The sequence below is a fragment of the Ctenopharyngodon idella genome, chromosome 18 (genome assembly GCF_019924925.1).
Source record: "Ctenopharyngodon idella isolate HZGC_01 chromosome 18, HZGC01, whole genome shotgun sequence".
NCBI lineage: Eukaryota > Metazoa > Chordata > Actinopteri > Cypriniformes > Xenocyprididae > Ctenopharyngodon > Ctenopharyngodon idella.
The window spans coordinates 33,959,042-33,978,587 of record NC_067237.1 but is presented as its reverse complement, the minus strand read 5'-3'; the positions used below and the strand labels follow the sequence as shown (position 1 = coordinate 33,978,587).

The following is a 19,546-nucleotide window of genomic DNA, read 5'->3' as shown; positions in this document are numbered from 1 at the left end:
TGTGGCTCATACAGAGAATAAGGGGGAGAGATGCTGATCGCTCTAAATATCTGCCTGTATCTGTCTTTTACATTTATCCCTGCAGCTTTCAACTCTGACTCCTGTCAAAGCCAGGGACTCTTCAAGTTGAACGGGATGTACCAGGATGGAGACTTTATCATTGGCGGCTTGTTTGAGGTTCAGCACCTCAAAGTCTTCCCAGAACTGAGTTTCAGAATGAAGCCAGAACAGCCCAAGTGTGAGGAGTGAGTGTGGAAAGTAAAGGATATGAGAAATTATGCAGACTGAAGAGTGTGAAAGGCCAGAATGGGATTAAGGAAAAAAAGGATGACAATGGGGGAAATAATTATTTAGCATATTTTTGTATTTAATTACATGCAATTTGCATTACATACTGAAATCAGTTATCTAATACAATGTGTATAGTGTTCAAATAAAACTGTAATAACTCTACAGATGAATGCAGATTATTTCATATTGTGATTGTGTAAATCCAATGATTTATTTTAATATAAATGTACATTGTCACTGAATATACATATATATATATATTTCTAGATTTTATATGTCAAGTTTCCAGCAGGCACAGACCATGGTTTTTGCTATAGATGAGATCAACAAGAATCCAGAACTGCTGCCTAACATCACTCTTGGTTACCATCTTTATGACAACTGTTTGAAGCTCGTAGTAGCATTCAGGGCTGCTACAACTCTTATAAGTGGGACAGAGGAGACATTTTCAAACCTCAATTGCACTGGCCCACCACCAGTAATTGCTATTGTTGGTGATCCTGGGTCAACTCACTCTATTGCAGTTTCTAGTGTACTGGGTCTGTTTCGTGTTCCTATGGTAAGATATCAAGTCAAGTCAAGTCACCTTTATTTATATAGTGCTTTTTACAATGCAGATTGTGTCAAAGCAGCTTTACAGTGATAAATGGTATATAATTTTGGCTGCACAGCAGCTCTTAAACAAAATGCTGTCAATGTAGGCAGATGCAAAGCACTGTTGAATATCAAATGTCAAAAGATATGATATGAATATAATAATAATGATAACATAATAATGAAATTCTTTCTTTCTCTTCTACCCAGCCTAACCTTTCTGTTGCCTTTATGTCTTTCCTAATTAGATTAGCTACTACGCCACCTGCTCCTGTTTGAGTGACAGGAAAAAGTACCCCTTCTTTCTTCAGAACAATCCCCAGTGATGCCTTCCAGGTGCGGGCTATGGTTCAGATCTTAAAATATTTTGGATGGACCTGGGTTGGTGTTCTCTATAGTGACGATGACTATGGTATCTATGCTGCCCAGTCCTTCCACCAGGAAATGCAGCGGTTTGGAGGTTGTGTGGCTTTTTCTGAAATAATGCCCTATGATAATCACAGGGACATTCAGCGCATAGCGGCAGTGATTAAGGGCTCTACAGCCAGAGTAGTGGTGGCATTCTCAACTGATCTGTTACCCCTGATGGATGAGTTGTTACTGCAAAATGTGACAGGCAGGCAGTGGATTGCAAGTGAGGCTTGGAGCACCTCACCTGTGCTCCACCTTCCACATTTTGTACCCCTCGTTGGAGGCACGCTGGGTATCGCCATCCGTCGAGGAGAGATCAAGGGACTTCATGAATTTCTGCTACACCTTCAGCCTGACAGTGATCCAAGAAATAATATGGTGAGAATCTTCTGGGAGAACATGTTTGGGTGCAAATTTGAGAATGGAAGCAAAGATGGAGAAAAAATGTGTACAGTCCAAGAAGATCTGAACAGCACAGTTAATGAATATAATGATGTATCAGAGCTGAGGGCCTCTTATAATGTGTATAAGGCAGTTTATGCCCTGGCACATGCGCTTCATGACCTGATGCAGTGTGAGGAGGGGAGAGGACCATTCAGTGAGAACAGCTGTGCTGACATAACCAACCTACAGCCGTGGCAGGTAAAACCCACAGGAATAGGGCCTACAGCTTACTGTGCTTCAAAGTCTATACTTAACAGTAAACAGATATATATGTATATCTTAGGCCACCACCAGCTTTATTGTTTTAGCAATGTTTTAATGAGCATCCATATTTATTTTTTGGTCTTTATTACGATACAAACAGAAAATACAGGAAATATGTACACAAAATGTAAGAAAAAAAAAAAAAAAAAAATCAGTATTTAGTGTGGCCTCCTGGATATCTTCTATTTTCTCAAAGAACAAAATCTGAGAAACTTTTCTTGGACTTCCAGTCCTTTTCCATTCCATTAGGTTTAAGAGAGCCACGTTCCTGCTATTGCTCAAGTGTAAGGTCACTAAATACTTGCCACTTTTTTTTTTTTTTTTTTTTTTTTTTTAATACTGCATACAAATTTCCTGTATTTTCTGGTTATATTCTAATAAAAAGACTAAAAACGAATTACATATTGTCATTATACCATTGCTAAAACAACATCTAATGGTGAACAGTACACAGCACTTATATATATATATATATATATAAAATGCGTGTGTGTGTGTGTACACATGAGTAATATCTGTTTTTATAACCTGTGCAGATGGTCCACTACCTACAGAAAGTGAACTTCACCACAGGCTTTGGGGATCATGTGTCATTTGATGAGAATGGAGATGCTTTGGCCATATATGATGTGATGAACTGGCACCCAAGTTCTGATGGGTCGATTGTTGTTCGCACAGTTGGTGTGGTAGATGAAGGGGCAGCAACAGGGAAGGTGCTTACACTGGAGGAGGATGCAATATACTGGAACTCTGAGACAAAAAAAGTAACTTAAATTTCAACTTGATGCCATCCTTTTTGTAGTCTTAATACTGTACAAAGCTAAGAGACAAATTAGAACAAATAAATGAAAAGGCCAAGCTATTATGCAACATAGATAGTCACAAACATAAAAGTAAGTGATATGTCTTTTGTCTTTTTTAGCCTCCACGTTCTGTTTGCAGTGAGAGCTGCCCCCCAGGAACCAGACGAGCAACAAGGAAGGGTCTTCCTGTCTGCTGTTTTGACTGCCTGCCATGTGCAGATGGAGAGATTTCCAATACATCAGGTGATGAGCAATATTCAATTTCACATTTGCAGAATTCTGCACAAAACATACATATTTATATATTACACAAATCTTTTTCCATATACAATTCTTGCAGATTCTACTGAATGCACAGTGTGTCCAAAAGAATTCTGGTCCAATCCAGAAAAGAATCGCTGTATCCCCAAAGCAGTAGAGTTTCTGTCCTATGAGGATCCTCTCGGCATCTCTCTGACCACTGCTTCCCTGCTTGGCACCTGCTTCTGTGCTCTCGTGATGGTCATCTTTGCTCATCATCTTAATACTCCTGTGGTACGCGCCAACAATTCAGAGCTCAGCTTTCTGCTGCTGTTGGCACTCAAACTGTGTTTCCTGTGTGTGCTGCTGTTCATTGGCCAGCCACAATTGTGGACGTGTCAATTAAGACATGCCATGTTTGGTATTAGTTTTGTCCTGTGCATCTCCAGCATCCTGGTTAAGACGATGGTGGTAATAGCTGTATTCAAGTCATCTCGACCTGAGGGTAAAAGTGCTATGAAATGGTTTGGAGCAACTCAACAAAGAAGCACAGTAGTGGTCCTCACTGCAGTCCAAGTCGTGATATGTGCAGTGTGGCTCTCAACTGATTCTCCAACACCCCATAAAAACATCCTGTATATCAGGTCTAAAATAGTATATGAATGTGCTTTTGGCTCAGTGACTGGGTTTGCCATTCTCCTGAGTTATATTGGACTCCTGGCAGCAGTAAGCTTTCTGTTAGCTTTTCTAGCAAGGAATCTCCCAGATAACTTTAATGAAGCTAAATTCATTACCTTTAGTATGTTGATCTTCTGTGCTGTGTGGATTGCGTTTGTTCCAGCATATGTGAGCTCACCAGGGAAATATGCAGTGGCTGTGGAGATATTTGCCATTTTAGCTTCTAGTTTTGGATTACTTGTGGCAATATTTGCCCCAAAGTGCTATATCATTATATTACATCCAGAGAGAAACACTAAAAAAGCCATCATGCGAAGAACTGGTGAAAATAAATAATTACACATGCTGACTGTAAAATTTTCTTACATTGGTATTTCTGGCTTTGAATGTCCAGCTTGTAGGAGCTTTAATAGTTGGTAATAGACATGTATCAACATATACTTTTAAACACTGTCTATTGCTCCCCATATTGCTTTGTATGTTTTCTAATGTATATAAAATTACAATAATATTGATTACCATACCAATGCTTCATACCAATATTAAAAAAATGAAATGGGACTTGTGAAGAGATGATCCATGAAAAACAGGTATAAAAAAATAAACAGGTATAAAGAAAATATGCAGATTTAAAGCAACCATTGCTCAACCATTGCTGTATGCAACATGACTGTTAAGCGTCAGGAACTGTTGCGAATTAGCTCAAAGGGGAAATATTAAATTATTCATAACTCATTATGATTATTCATTATGATTAATTTTGAATATTTGAAACAGTTAATCAGATTAACTTGATGCAGTGGCAAGCGATGACTTTTTTTAATAGGGTATGCTGCTGAGTGGTGCGTCATGTAAAAAATGTGACCGATGCAGATACATTGAATGGGTTTATAGCTAGCGAGACGCTCGTGTTCTCCAGACACTGTTAGTTTACTCAGTTACTTACTCATGACGCATAGCAACACAGCGAAAAGTATTTCTAATATGTTGGACCTTTTATTGAGTAGCCTACATTTACCTGTTGAGACATGCCTTCACAAGCACCTGTAAGAGACATGCGAAAGGTGCGTTTGCAAAATATGCTGTATTTTTGTAAGTCCGCCAGGCGCTGCTAGTGTCACAGAAATGACATACTTCACCTTTAAACGTATTAGTTTAAGACACAAATCTAAATCAGACATGACAAATAAGAAACACCATAGCATCAATTTAAATGTATGCCAAAAGTACTTTTTAAATTAATAATTAAAAATAAATATAATATAATTAGTATTAGCAACCTATTATAAATAAAAAGTAAAATGTAGGCTAATTATAATAAATATAAGTAGGCTGCAATAAATAAAAATATCAGTATACTTTTAAAAAAAAATTGAAATTATGCAAACTGATGACTTTAACAAATGCACCACAGACTATCGATTATCATCAGTTACAGTAGGACTGTCTTAAGCAATTTATAACAGCTAGGGCTCTGAATAGAGGTCTGCAACCCTCGGTTCGGGTTAAGGTTTCATGAATAGCTTCGGGTTCGGGTCTGTAACTGAGAAAAACTATATAGGCTGTTATATAGGCTAAGCCTTGCATGCCGTCTTCTGTGTTGTGCTCGAAAGAGCGCGCTAGAGTGGGAGCGCATTTATAATCCACATTTATATATTAACTGTTTTGCGCATGTGATCCCGCTCTCGCGCACTCTTTCGGTCACCACACGACAGTCAAACCTCTATGAGTGCGATAAGGCAAATAATTACTAAGGGGAAACTTATTACTGTGCCAAATGATTCAGGGAAATCAGCACAACGAATTCTGCCGAATAACAGGTGAGCCAGGGGATAGCACAATTATACACAAGCCACTAAAATTACTACGCAATAATGAGTGTGTGAAGTGGACGACTACTGAGAGCAGCCACAAATCAAATAGCCGCGCTGCCGTCTGTCTCAGAAATCACAGCTTTGTCAAGAGTGGGTCTACTGTAAAATACTACATCATTTGACATGTGTATATTTAAATGTTTTAAACATTGTATGATATCGTAGACGAATAAGTGTAGCCTAAACTCTATGAATGAAATGAGCCAAGCGCATTCGTAAAACAAATAGCCGCGTTTCTCTTGCGTTTCTCAGAAATCAGATTTGTCAATAGGCTATATCATCTAAAACACTAGTACATCATACACATTTTGTATTATTTTATTTGATATGTGTATTTAAATGTTTAAAACAGCGTACGATATGATACATGACTGAGTGTAAACTATATGAATGAAATGAAGCGCGATAGCATGTCAAATGGCCTCTGTGCGTCTTTTCTACTACTTAGCCTGATGTTTCTGTCTATTTAAACGTTGCACGATGATCTTGTCATTCAACCAATAAATAGCTCAGCGGTTAAGTGTCATGCAGTGTAGGTCTTACAAAGCTGTCTTGCCTTATGATAGCAAGAATTTTAGGCTACATCTCTATAGCGACGGATTTCGGGTTTGGGTTGGGTTCGGGTTCGGTTCGGGTCGGGTCAAACGAACTCGGGTACGGGCCGGGTTCGGGCCTCAGTTTAAAGCCCGTGCAGACCTCTAGCTCTGAACCGGTTCAAGGAACGAAAATGAAAACCAGAAACGAACGAAATTTTGACCGGATGGAAACGAAAATCAAATGTAATCGTTCTGAACAGAAACGCTAATTTGAAATGGCCATTAACCAGTTAATAACAATATTTTTTCGTTCTATTTAATATTTTGATTTGGTTGTCAACCAATCACGAATTCAAATACAGCGTATGCAAATGTGACGCTGACGTATCCAAAGTGTGTGAAATGCCCGCGCTCAGGCTCTACAGTGTGTGAAATGCCCGCGCTGACGCGCTCAGGCTCAGCTGTCAAGTCATCATAGGTTAGGTAAGTCACAATGGCAATGCCCTGGCATTATTTTTTCAGATGATATATATGTCACCAACTGTCAAGCATTAGGCCTACGTTTAGGCTAAGTGAAAATGAATGTCAAGTAGGATGCAGCTTGTGCGTTTTGAAACCAGCGAAAATTGCAGGATATGTAGAACATAAGTTCACACAACGTCACATCACGCACCTGCAGCGCTTCTGTGAACGGAGAAAACAGAATAAAACTATTGGCCTACATAATACATACAATAAAAGGAAATATTTAGGCCTATAGGCTACGCGAAATATTTCACTTAAATAATTAGGTCTACAGATTAACAAAACGAAAATGGTTCATTGTGGCTTTTGTAAATGAATGAATTATGTCTTGCTTTTACCTGTATGACCATAAATTACAAAAATTCCAGTGGTCGCGCCGGCGCCTCACGCGCACGCACACAAATTCTTGCATTGTTTACTTGATATCGCAGCCTGTTAAATAATTAAAATAAAATACAATCAACCAAACATATAAAACGTTACAGTGCTCAATTCACTTCTGTAATACAATCTGCCGTTTACCACCGGTGACCACCGCCTGACTGTGCTGGATGATACAAAGCTTAGGCCTACATAATAAATAATAGTTTAGCATTCGTCTCGAAAATGGAAACAGTGCCGAATGGGAAAGGTAGGCTTCAGATTCACTTTAAATTAATTTGTTTAGCATCTACATACACACAAGTCGTATGTAGATGCTAAATTCGTTTAGCATCTACATACATACAAGTCACACGTGCATAGGTAAAATGAGAAATGATCTGAAATCAGAGGTGGGAACAGGAAAGAATCATCAGCTTATCATTACAAAGCTCATATGTTAACAAAGGGGGTTCACAACTTTAACTATCAGCAACAAAGGGGGTTCACAACTTTAACTATCAGCCATTTAGTATATCATACGATACTTACATTATGCCTCAGCTGTTTGAAGAGCATCCAAATATACTGTTGCAGTAGAAAGTCCTGAGAGTTCGGTCCGATGGCGCTGAAGTTGCAGTCGATGTCTTCTGCGTTGAATGAAGGAACGATGACAAGCTAGCATGGTTAGCTTGACTCTTAGTGGGGAAAGAGTCCTTTTCTCTTCTAGGTAAGCACATGGTGGGGGGCATATATATATATAATATATATATATATATATATATATAATATATATATATATTAGGGCTGTCCACGTTAATGCGTTAACGCATGCGATTAATTCAAAATCCTTAATGTGTTAAAATAATTTAATGCAAATAAATTACTGAAGCATGTGAAATTGTGTTTAACGTAATTTACGTCACGCAGTTAGATGATCTTAAAAGTCCATGCTGATTACATCCGAGATGGCAGAGAGAACAGAGACTTATTCATTTCAGTGTCTGTTTCGCTTTAAAACACAAACTCTCTGTCATATTCTGTCATTGTATCTGAAGAGTGCGAGCCCTCCTGCATCGCGCTGTTCTTGTCTGAACGCAACATCGAAACATCCCACCGCTGTATGGCCAGATGAAATGCAAACTATGTTTCTCGGCTGGATAAAGCAAACCAGCGTCTTGCTAGTAAAGTTTTGATGGATGAGGATTGCAGTCAAAGTAAAGACGACTGCGGTGATGTACAGGAGTCGTACGTTAAGCATGCGTGAGTCCGTTATATTGATGTGCAAATAAATTATGTATGAATGTTCTAGATGCACTGATTGCACATTGTATTTATGCACAGACACATTTCAGTACTTTCACATTGAAATTAAAACCTGCATAAAATAAAAGGAATCTAATTATAATGTTGTTTCATCGGGAGGACAGGATGCAAAAACTGTTAGGCCCACACCATTGGATAATAATTTATAATAATTATAGCAAACAGTTATGTAGTTATGTAGTGTAGCGAGTTAGCTCAAAGGGGATACATTAATAATTATTAATATCTTATTATGATTAATTATGAATATTTGACTCGGTTAATCAGATTAACTTGATGTGGATACATTAACATTACACTCACTCAATCAATCAATTCATCCTGTGAGCACTCAGTATTGATTATTAATTAATTATAAGAAAAGGGGTATTTTTCATGGCCAAAGAAAAATAATTCTTAGCATTTACATTGCGTAGAGCTTGTAACAAAATTGAGATCATTTAAGTGACAGTTATTTGCAGGCAAGGAGTCAGAACCAAATATGTATTGTGCACAAGTTTATTAAACTAAATCACGAACACAACTAATCTAAACACATAAACACAATCACACATACAGTACATGGGTAGAATGGGAAATGAAAGAATGAACTAAAAACGGAAACAATGAAGCTATGGAAAGAGATCCTAACCCGGAAAGAATCATCAGCTTATCATTACAAAGCTCCTTTGTTAACAAAGGGGGTTCACAACTTTAACTAACTAGCAGCAATTTAGTATATCGTACGATACTTGCATTATGCCTCAGCTGTTTGAAGAGCATCCGAATTGTCACGGTTCAGGATGCATCATCGACTTTTACCTGTTGTCTCTGTGTGTCCTGTCTATTTTCTGCAACTCGTGACCTGGGCAATCAGCGCTGATTATTCGGCGCGGGTGCGCACAGATCACGAGCTGATTTCCCTCACCTGTCGCTTATTTCCCGTTTCCCTTTTATTCTCTGCGGTGTCTGTCCTTTGTTGTTAGTAGATTGTTTTGTGTGCCTCGTCTCTTGTGTTTGGACCTGTTCCGTGTGTCTTTGTTTTCTTACCTGTTCTACTGCTGTGCCCAGGACGTCTAGACGAGGATTATACAGCTGGCCGTGCGCTTGCTGTTCTGTCTCGTTCCCCTGTCCCGTTGGGTATCGCACCTGAGGTGGTCTCCACAGCCTGTGTCCGCAGGTGTCTGTACAGACAGCTCTGGAACTCTCGCACCTCCCTTTTGTTGCCCGTTTGTGTGTCACTACACTTTGGTTGTTTGTTATACCCAGAAGTGTCCAATAAACTGTTGCGCAATCCTCTGCTTTTGAGTTCTTCACGCACCCTGACACGAATATACTGTTGCAGTAAAAAGTCCTGAGAGTTTTACTCGATCCATTTTAAGGTCTGGGAAAAGTCACACCTCCCAGGGTGGACCTGATCAATGAGGAAAGATGGAATTTCCAAGCGGGAAATTCCTTGGTGGGAGAGTTTATGGCTCTTGTTTTTGAGCATGATTAAACTGGCACTTGTGGGTTTGTGTCCATTTATACTTCAAGTAATACACACACACTGAATCCTATGAGGAAGTGACATACATGAAAGTGTAAGTCATGAAATGAGCATTAATTTGATAGGAGACACAATATATGAGGTTACATGAGGTTACATGAACTAGTAGTTCACTCGTAAGATATGCATAAAACAAAATACAACAGCTCTTAAAGACCTCCTCAAATTGTTTAACGAACATTTCCCAGGATCAGTGCCAGCTACTTCTTACCTATTTGATAAAGCTTATGGGCAGTACGGACAATTTGAATATAGTATATAACTATATAGGTAAGGTTAATAGCCAGACACAGTGTTCCGTATGTCACATGATATTTGATGCAGACACAAATTTAAAAATTTTTCGTATTTTCTGGTTTTGAAATTAACCAGATTAAGGAAATTGTGGAAAATCCCAAGAATACTTTGACAGAAAAATGTCAACTAATGGCATTATTAATGACATAAATTCAGGAATTGAGTATGAAAAGCTAATCAGGAGTTGTAAAATTAGTGAAGAAGATGTCAGTTTACTGTGTGACTGTAATGGTATTCCAGTTTTCAAGAGCTCCAAGTGTCAGCTGTGGCCCATTCAGTGCCAGATAATTGAACTGGATCCAAAAGAACAAAAAATAATATCTGCATACCATGTATTTGGTTTGGAGAGAAGAAACCCAACATGACAACACTGTTAAGTCCATTTGTTGATGAGCTTCAAGAACTGAAGCAAAATGGAATAAAATGGACAGACACACAGAACCAGCAACATTTATCTAAGGTGCATACCCTGGTCTGTAGCTCAGATTCAGTGCCTCGTCCCCAAATTCGAAACGCAAAACAGTTTAATGGCACATATGGCTGTGACTTTTGTTATCATATAGGTGGGGGTTCATACTCTTACATGTATCCTGAACCTTCTCTCAGATGAGAATCTGAGCATTTTCAACATGCTATGGTTGCAACTCCTCAGCAGCCTGTAACAGGAGTGAAAGGTCCCGCTCCTTTAATGAAGCTAGCAAACTTTCAGATGGATAATGGGTTTGTGCCTAAATACCATCACAGTGTTTTTCTAGGAGTAACATGACAGCTAATGACATTATGGCTGGATTCCAATAACCATGACAAACCTTGGTACACTGGTACAAAATCTGAAGTCATTGATAAGCAGTTACTAGTAGCAATCCAGCCTCCAGTAGCGTTAACTAGAGTTCCACGTTCTGTAAAAGAACAGGAAATATTGGAAGGCCTCTGAATGGAGATCTTTTCTTCTATTCTATGCTTTACCAGTGCTTTGTGGCATTCTTTCCAAGAAACACTGGAACCATCTTTTCTTCTTGTTTTTGTAATTTATACTCTGCTTCAGGAAAAGATACAAATGGTTGATACTGATAGTGCAGAGAAAGCACTGAAGAAATTTGTAATGCAATTTGAGAAGTTGCATGGCAAGGACAATATGATATTTAACGTGCACTTGATGACACACATTTCTGCAAGTGTGAGAAACTGGGGACCTCTGTGGGCAACATCCACCTTTTCATTTGAGTCTTTCAATAGCATGCTCTTGAGGTTCTTTAATGGAACCAAACATGTCCAACAACAGATAGTCATGAGATTCCTCAAATGGAGAGACCTCACAATCAAGGCTGACAAGTACATGAAGAATGCCAAAGACACAGTCAAAAACTGTTCTATGATATGCAGAACAGCAAGCAAGAGATGGCTAAATCAGCACAACTGTCAGAGAAGGTTAGGGTTTTTGGTAATCCTCATCCAGCTACCATTCCAGTATGTCACATGCTTGCTATTGAGGATCTTTTTCGTGTCAGGGTACAGCAAGTCCTGTATTATGATCGTTTTTTTATCGACAGTGTACTTTATCACACAGACACTAACACAAGGCTTCAAAAAAGAAACAACTCTGTTGTAGAGTTAGCTGATGGTACATTATGCAAGATTCTGAGCATTGTGGCATTTAACCCTGAAGGTTGTAATGCACAAATGAGTTGTGTTTTGGTTAAGAAGACAGCTTTGCTGGGATTCATACCTTAAAATTTTTATTTTAAAAAAGTTTATTCATGAGGTGAAAGAGTCAAACACTATTTATGCAGTGCATACACAGTCTTTGAAACAAAAATGTGTGATGATTCAGTCTTTCTTTTTTTCTTTTTCTTTTGGCCATTCATGTGTGGTGCTTTGTATATAACTAAATGATAAGATTTAAGATTTTTTTTTTTTTTTTGGTTTTTGTTGTGTGTGTGTACCTGATCTTTTATACTTATGTGTGCAAGTACTGGTACTGAGGTTCAGATTCAAGTTTTAAGTGGATTGTTCAAACTGCTAGTGTCATTAATGCACTAAAATATTGAAAGACATAAAGTTACATGAAACTGCCATGAGTGAGTATTTAATTCACTTTTAGTAAGTAGGTTAATAGAACTGTAAACACTACTTGAATTTCAAGTCGTTTTGAAAAAGTTTGTTTTAAAAAGTTTATATAACAATGCACTTGCATATTTTTACAATGTATTTATTAATGTGATTTATATATATTAAAATGTTACAAATGTTTTTTTTTTTACAAAAGCAGGCTGAAGCATGTTCATTACATAAATATTTAAAATATATTGCAATAGGCCTACGCATGGTTATAGGTACATATATTTTCAACCCACTACAAGCTGAATAATTGTATAATAATAAATATTCATACACAAACTACACATAAAATATATACTGGTATGTTTTCTGTAAATACACTAAAATCTCAGTAAAAGTATGCTTGTGTTTGGCATATTTCTTAAAAGTGTGACTAATCATATATTTATTAGCCAATGTACATCTACTATACTTTTTAGAAATATATTAAAAGTATGCTTGTGTTTAGTATATTTCTTGAAAGTGTAATTAAGCATATATTTAGTAGCAAAGTACTTCTAGTATACTTTTTAGAAATATATTAAAAAGTATGCTTGTGTTTAACTGTCACAATCTCTGCCTATGTTCCCTGTGTCTCCTCTGTTGTTTGTGCATCTCATGTTTCCCTGCTGCTGTACCCCTTGTTTGTTACCATGGACACTCATTGGACCACACCCTCTTGTTATCTCATTATCTCATTACCTTGTTAAGCTCATCAGCCTTGTTCACCCTGCCTATATAAGCCTGGTTCACTCATCCATTCCCTGCGAAGTATTGTATGTGTAGCTCTGCAATTCTGAGTGTTTCTCTGGTTTCTTTGCCTTCTGGTGCCTTTGGTTTTCCCGTTTGCCTAGTTCCTAGCCTTGTGTGTGTGTGTGTGTGTGTGTGTGTGTGTGTGTGTTTGTTTGTTTGTTTGTTTGGGCTGCCTGCTTGTTTTGACCTCTGCCTGTACACTGGATTGTGATTGTGGATTACCCTTCTCAATAAAACTGTGTTTGGATCATCAGCCTTCGAGTCTCAGAGCAGTACATTTTCAGAATACTTTGCAAGCTATGGATCTAGCAGTTCAGATCATCCGCTTGCATCAAGGTAATCGATCACTTGAGGACCATATCTAGGACTTTTTGAATATTGCCAATTTCTCTAACCTCCCAGACTATACTCTTCAGACAAGATGGCTGCTCCGCCTGTGTCTTCAGACAAGATGGCCGCTCCGCCTGTGTCTTTGGACAAAATGGCTGCCACGCCTGAACCTTCAGCCATCATGGCCGCCACGCCAGAGCCTCCAGCCATCACGAACACTACGGCGGAGTCTCCAGCCTTAACGGGTGCCTCGCCAGAGTCTTCAGCTGTCATGGATGCCACATCTGTGTTCGTGGTCTTCATGAACGCTGCATATTAAGACATCAGGGTTTTCACTAGGCTCCTGAGACTGGCTTCAAGTCCTAGAGGACACACTGTTGACGTTGGTGCGAGCAGCTGGCATCTCAGCAATAATGTCAAGTCTGGGGGTTTCTGAGGTGGTCCTGCTGTCAACTGTGCTCTCCGTTACGGCGATGGCCATTTTGTGTGTTTCCAGAATCCATGAGACCGCGCCAGATCCCACTTCAGCCCATGAGTCAGCTCCCGGGCCTGTTCCAACCCATAAGTTCGCTTCAGTCCCAGAACCCAGCCTCATAACCTATGAACTCCCTGTCTGCCCTTACACAACCACAGAGTTCATCCCTGAGTTCACTGTCCACCCTGATACGAGCGCGGAGGTCGTCCCCAAGTTCCCTGTCCACCCTGATGCGACCACGGAGGTGGTCCCTGAGTTTCCTGCCTGCCTCAACAAGACCAGAGAGGGCGTTCTAGTCAGAACCTTGGAAGACCAACGCTAACCTCTCTGTGCTTCATGTTTCAGTTTCACCTGATCACCTGAACTTCACCTGAACTTGGCTTACACCAGGGGATTTGAGCCCATTTTCTGAGCTGGTACCAACTGATTGTACATTTTTAAACTCCCCTCGTTCTGTGGGTCGAGGGGGAGGACTGGCTTCTATTTTTAAACAGAACTATTGCTGTCGGATGTTAGTGACTGATGTTTATGTGAGTTTTGAACTTCAGTTATTTGTTTGGTCACACTTTATATTAGGTGGCCTTAACTACTATGTACTTACATCAAAAAAATAAGTACAATGTACTTATTGTGTTCATATTGTATTGCAAAACACTTTTGCTGCTATTGAGGTGGGATAGGTTTAAGGTTAAGGTGTAAGGGGTGGGTCAACAGTGTAATTATAAATGTAATTACAGAAATTAATTACAGATGTAATTACATGCAGGTATTTTTTATAATAAAAGTACAATGTAAAAACATGTATGTACACAATAAGTGCATTGTATCAAATTATTAATTTAAATGTAAGTACATAGTAGTTAAGGCCACCTAAGACCATTTGTTTTGGAACTGGATACTCCAGTGGCGATTTCAGTCATATATCGACCACCTAAACCACATAAAGACTATATTAATGAGTTTTTAGGGGGAATTATTCCCAACTTTGATAGACTTTTAATCCTTGGGGATTTCAACCTTCATGTGTGTTGTACAGATAATTTGTTTGCCAGAGAATTTTTGAGCCTTTTGATTTGGTACAGCTTGTGAATGCTTCTACTCATATTCATGGTCACACTCTTGATCTGGTGCTTTCACATGGCCTGACAATATGTGATTTGGCAATAGATGACCATGCTATTTCTGATCACAAGCCTATTATTTTTAGAGTCCCCACTAGTTTTAATATTATAAAATCCTCTAAAGTGGTCCGCTGGTGTCGTACAATTACACCGACAACTTGTACTGAATTTTCTGCGTGTTTTAAGGAGGTGTCTTAATAATCTGATTTACTTGATGATGATTGGAGTGATGTGGATTATCTTAATCATTTCAATACTATCTCTGCTAATATTTTAAACCATCTGGCTCCTATAAAAGCTAAACAATATAAACCAAAGTCTGAGCCTTGGCTCAATGATGATACCCGCTCACTTCGTCAGGTCTACAGGAGGGCCGAAAGAAGGTGGAAAAAAGACAAGCTGCAAGTCTCATGAAATACTAAGGGAAAATTTGGTACAATATCAGAAAGCGGTGAAAACAGCAAAGCCTAAGTATTTTTCAGATCTTACTGAAAAGAACCATCACATTCCAAGAGCACTTTTTTCCATTATAAATGCTGTCATTAATCCCTCTGTTGATCCCTTCCCCACAAAGACTCTGGCTATGTATAAACAAATTTTTTAATGGACAAGATAAGGAATATTAGGCTAAATATCGCCTCTTCTTCTCATGATTTTTCTGATCCTTCATATTGCACTAACATCCTGTGTCAATTTGAACCTGTAACGCTGCCTGCTTTACACAATATTGTAGGCCAGCTTAAACCCTCTGGATCCCCCCATGACATTCTTCCTCCACGGTTTTTTAAGCAAGTTTTTGAGGTGTTTGGACCTACTGTTCAAAATATTATGAACAGCTGCCTTGAAACGGCTATGGTACCAGATGACATGAAGCATGGTATTGTCCATCCACTTCTAAAAAAGCCAAATTTAGATCCGACAGTCCTGTCGAATTTTAGGCCAGTCTCACATCTTTCTCTTATGTCTAAAGTCTAAGAGAAAATAGTGTTTCACCAACTACAGAGCTTTCCAAATAAAAAACAAATTTTTGAAGTGTTCCAATCAGGTTTTAGGAAATACCATTCCACAGAGACAGCACTGTTAAAAGTTTTAAATTATATTTTACTGATTCTTGAAGTCTGCGGTTTTAGTGCTGTTAGATTTGAGTGCAGCATTTGACACGATTAACCACTCTGTTCTCATCTCATGTTTGGAGCACTGGGTGGGCATTCGGGAAAATGCCCTTAAATGGTTTAAATCCTATTTGAATAGTAGAAGGTTCTCTATCAGCTTTGGTGAATTTACTTCGGATGCAGCTCCTCTTACGTGTGGAGTCCCTCAAGGTTCTATTCTTGCTCCAATTTTATTCTCCTTGTATATGCTCCCCCTGGGGTCAATTTTTAAAAAACACGACATCTCTTTTCATTGTTACGCTGACCATGGGTTTGGATACTCTGTTGGCTTGACTAGTGGATGTAAAGGACTGGATGTCCCTAAATTTTCTCCCCCTAAATGAAGCCAAAACTGAGATTACAGTTTTTGAACCTTCAGAAGCTGCTAGCTCCCCTTGCTTAAATAATTTTGGACATCTGTCTTCATGTGTGAAAGCACTAGTGAAGAATTTGGGTGTGCTTTTTGATAATGCTCTCAAATTTGACAAACAGATTAATGCAGTAGTCAAAACCAGTTTTTTTTTTTTCATCTTCGAGTCCTAGCTAAAGTAAAATCATTTCTTTCTTTTAAGGACTTTGAAAGGGTGAGCCACACATTTATTTCAACAAGGCTTGACTATTGTAATTCCCTTTATGTGGGTGTTAACCAAGCATCTCTTAACCATCTGCAGATGGTTCAAAATGCAGCTGCTAGACTCCTTACTGGTGTGCGTAAATGAGAGCATATTAGTCCGATGCTGAAATCCTTACATTGGCTTCCAATTCACTACAGAATTGATTTTAAAGTTTTATTGTTGGTTTTTAAATCCTTAAATGGAGCAGCTCCTGTATACATCTCTGATTTATTATCCACACACAATCCTGGAAGGTCTCTTCGGTCATCTAACCAGAGACTGTTAAATGTTCCTCGGGCTAGATTGAAACTGAGAGGAGACCATGCTTTTGCTGTTGCTGCACCGAAACTTTGGAACAGCCTACCTGTTTCCATTAGAACTGCCTCTACACTGCACGATTTTAAAACAAAACTCAAAACTTTTCTTTTTTCGTTGGCTTTTAATTGTATCTGATCTGTGCTGTGTCTGGTCTGTTCTGTGTTGAAGTTTACGTTGTACATAATACTTGATATAATGTACAGCACCTTGGTCAACAATTGTTGTTTTTAACGGTGCTATATAAATAAAGTTGAGTTGAGTTGATCAGCCATGGTGGTTTCCAGTGTTGCCAGATCTGCCCTGGGGGTCATCTGCTCCACCGTGGAGATCTTCAAGCCCATCTTAACTGCTGTGGTGGTCGACTGCTCCACCGTGGGGCTCTTCAAGCCCGTCTGCACTGCTGTGGTGGTCGTCTGCTCCTACCGTGGAGGTCTTCAAGCCTGTCTGAACTGCTGTGGTTATCGTCTGCTCCACCGTGGAGGTCTTCAAGCCCATCTGTGCTGCTGTGGTGGTCGTCTGCTCTGCCGTGGTGGTTGTCTGCTCTGTTGTGGGGGTCTTCAAGCCTGTCTGCCTGGCCATCTACCCGGCCTGCTCCGGCCTGGCCACCTGCTCAGCCTGCGTCGCCCTGGCCACCTGCACAGCCTTCTGTACCCTGGCCGCCTGCACAGCCTGCTCTGGCCTGCTCTGGCCTGCTAGGCTTCTGTGTGAAGGTCTTCTTTCACTCCATGGACCTGGCCCTCCACCCTGCCCCCTTGTTCAACTCCACCCTGCCTCCCTGGACTTCTTGTTAATAGCATCTGGCAGCCGCTTCTTAGGAGGGGGGCTATATCACGATCCCTGCCTGTGTTCCCTGTGTCTCCTCTGTTGTTTGTGCACCTCATGTTTCCCTGCTGCTGTTTCGCTTGTTTGTTAACATGGACTCTCATTGGACCACACCCCCTTGTTATCTCATTATCTCATTACCTTGTTAAGCTCATCAGCCTTGTTTACCTTGTTTCACATAAAGGCCTCCCTAGTGAAAAAAAAGTATACTTTATTGTATTTTAAATATATTCCCTTTTTTTATAGTACATTGCAAATATACTAACAAAAAATGTACTATCTTTAAATATATAAAAAAGTATATTAGCATCATATTTTCACAGTACAACTTTTAACACACTTTAAAATAATTATACTTTAGTATATTTTCTAAAAAATATATTTTAGAAAAATATACTTGAAGTGTAAGTTTAGTTTATTTTTTAAAAGTGTATTTATTTGCACTTTATAAAAATATATTTGAGGTATATTTTAACTGTGTGCTGAAAATGATCATTGTAACAATGCACTGAAAGTATATTTAAAAAATACAATATTTAATATCCTGAAGTTGTATTGTATCTAAAGTTAAGTTTGAGTATATTTTTTAAGTTTACTTATTCATCCTTGGAATTCATCTTATTACTTGTGCCTATTTATTTCAGTATGACTAATGCATTACAAGCCCATTTAATATATGCAGTGTAGCCTATAATTTCCAAATATGAGTAAATATGTTTAATAAGTTTACACTGGCAGAATCATTTTACAATCGTACACACAAATCTATATTAAACAACACACCAGCAGCACAAGTAACGTTACATGCGAAAAAAATATGTTGACTTCGGAATTCAAATGTCTCTTCAACTTGGTCTGTGACCAATCAGATTTTGTTGCTCACTGCCTTCAGCCAATCAGAGCTGCTGACGTCACGGTACTCGTCTGAATCCCCCTCGCTCAGTCACTCAGGTGAAGGATAATATCGTAATGTATAATTTGTTTAATAAAACACTGAAAGTGCAATACATCGCTCAATCTTGGTAATTCTGACCAGTTCAATCAAGTGACATCGCAGCCTGACCTTGATGGCGACGACAACCGGCTAGGAATTTAATGGCCTACGCGATCCTGAAAGAACCGGAGAAAAGTGCTGCTATTTGGAGGTAAGTTGTAGTCTACCAGTTAACAAACTTTTTTTTTTTTTTTTTTTTTGCTTTAACAAACGGAGAACGATATTTCGGCTTGATATCTCCTTTTTGAGTTTGTCTGTGGTGGTTTATGGCACATGTTTGTGTGCTGCACCAAAACGCCCCGTTCATATGATTGGTCAAATCGGCCCGTATTCTGTACAAATTAATTCATAAAGTGTTGTATGCTTGACTATGTACCGAAAACAAACAATATCGACATGCCATACTGATACAGAACTGATGCTAATCCTCATTTACCGTTCAACAATAGTATTGGTTCAATGTAGGATTTAAACACACTATTGTAAACGTGAATAAAAAGTTGATCATGCTGTCTGACCTTATATCTTTTGTATATTCCGTTAACAGATGCTATTCTTCACGAGTTTCTGCGGTCACTACCTCTGTGTAAGCGGCCATCAGACAAAATAATGAGAAGCTCATTAGAAAATGGAATATAATGTGTAATTTGTATTTGTGTATTGAGGGTCACCATTGGTCCAATAATTTTTTTTTTTCTTT

General features: G+C 38.9%; 1 protein-coding gene across 1 annotated transcript; it reads left to right on the top strand.

The window, feature by feature from the left end:
• Positions 1–105: 105 nt before the first annotated feature.
• Positions 106–13,670, top strand: LOC127499591 (extracellular calcium-sensing receptor-like). Its single transcript, XM_051869983.1, is given in 8 exon segments — positions 106–245; positions 559–850; positions 1,134–1,181; positions 1,183–1,938; positions 2,541–2,768; positions 2,927–3,050; positions 3,166–4,047; positions 13,438–13,670. Coding segments are annotated over 8 exon segments (2,673 nt in total). The 5' UTR covers positions 106–135.
• The last annotated feature ends 5,876 nt before the right edge of the window (positions 13,671–19,546 follow it).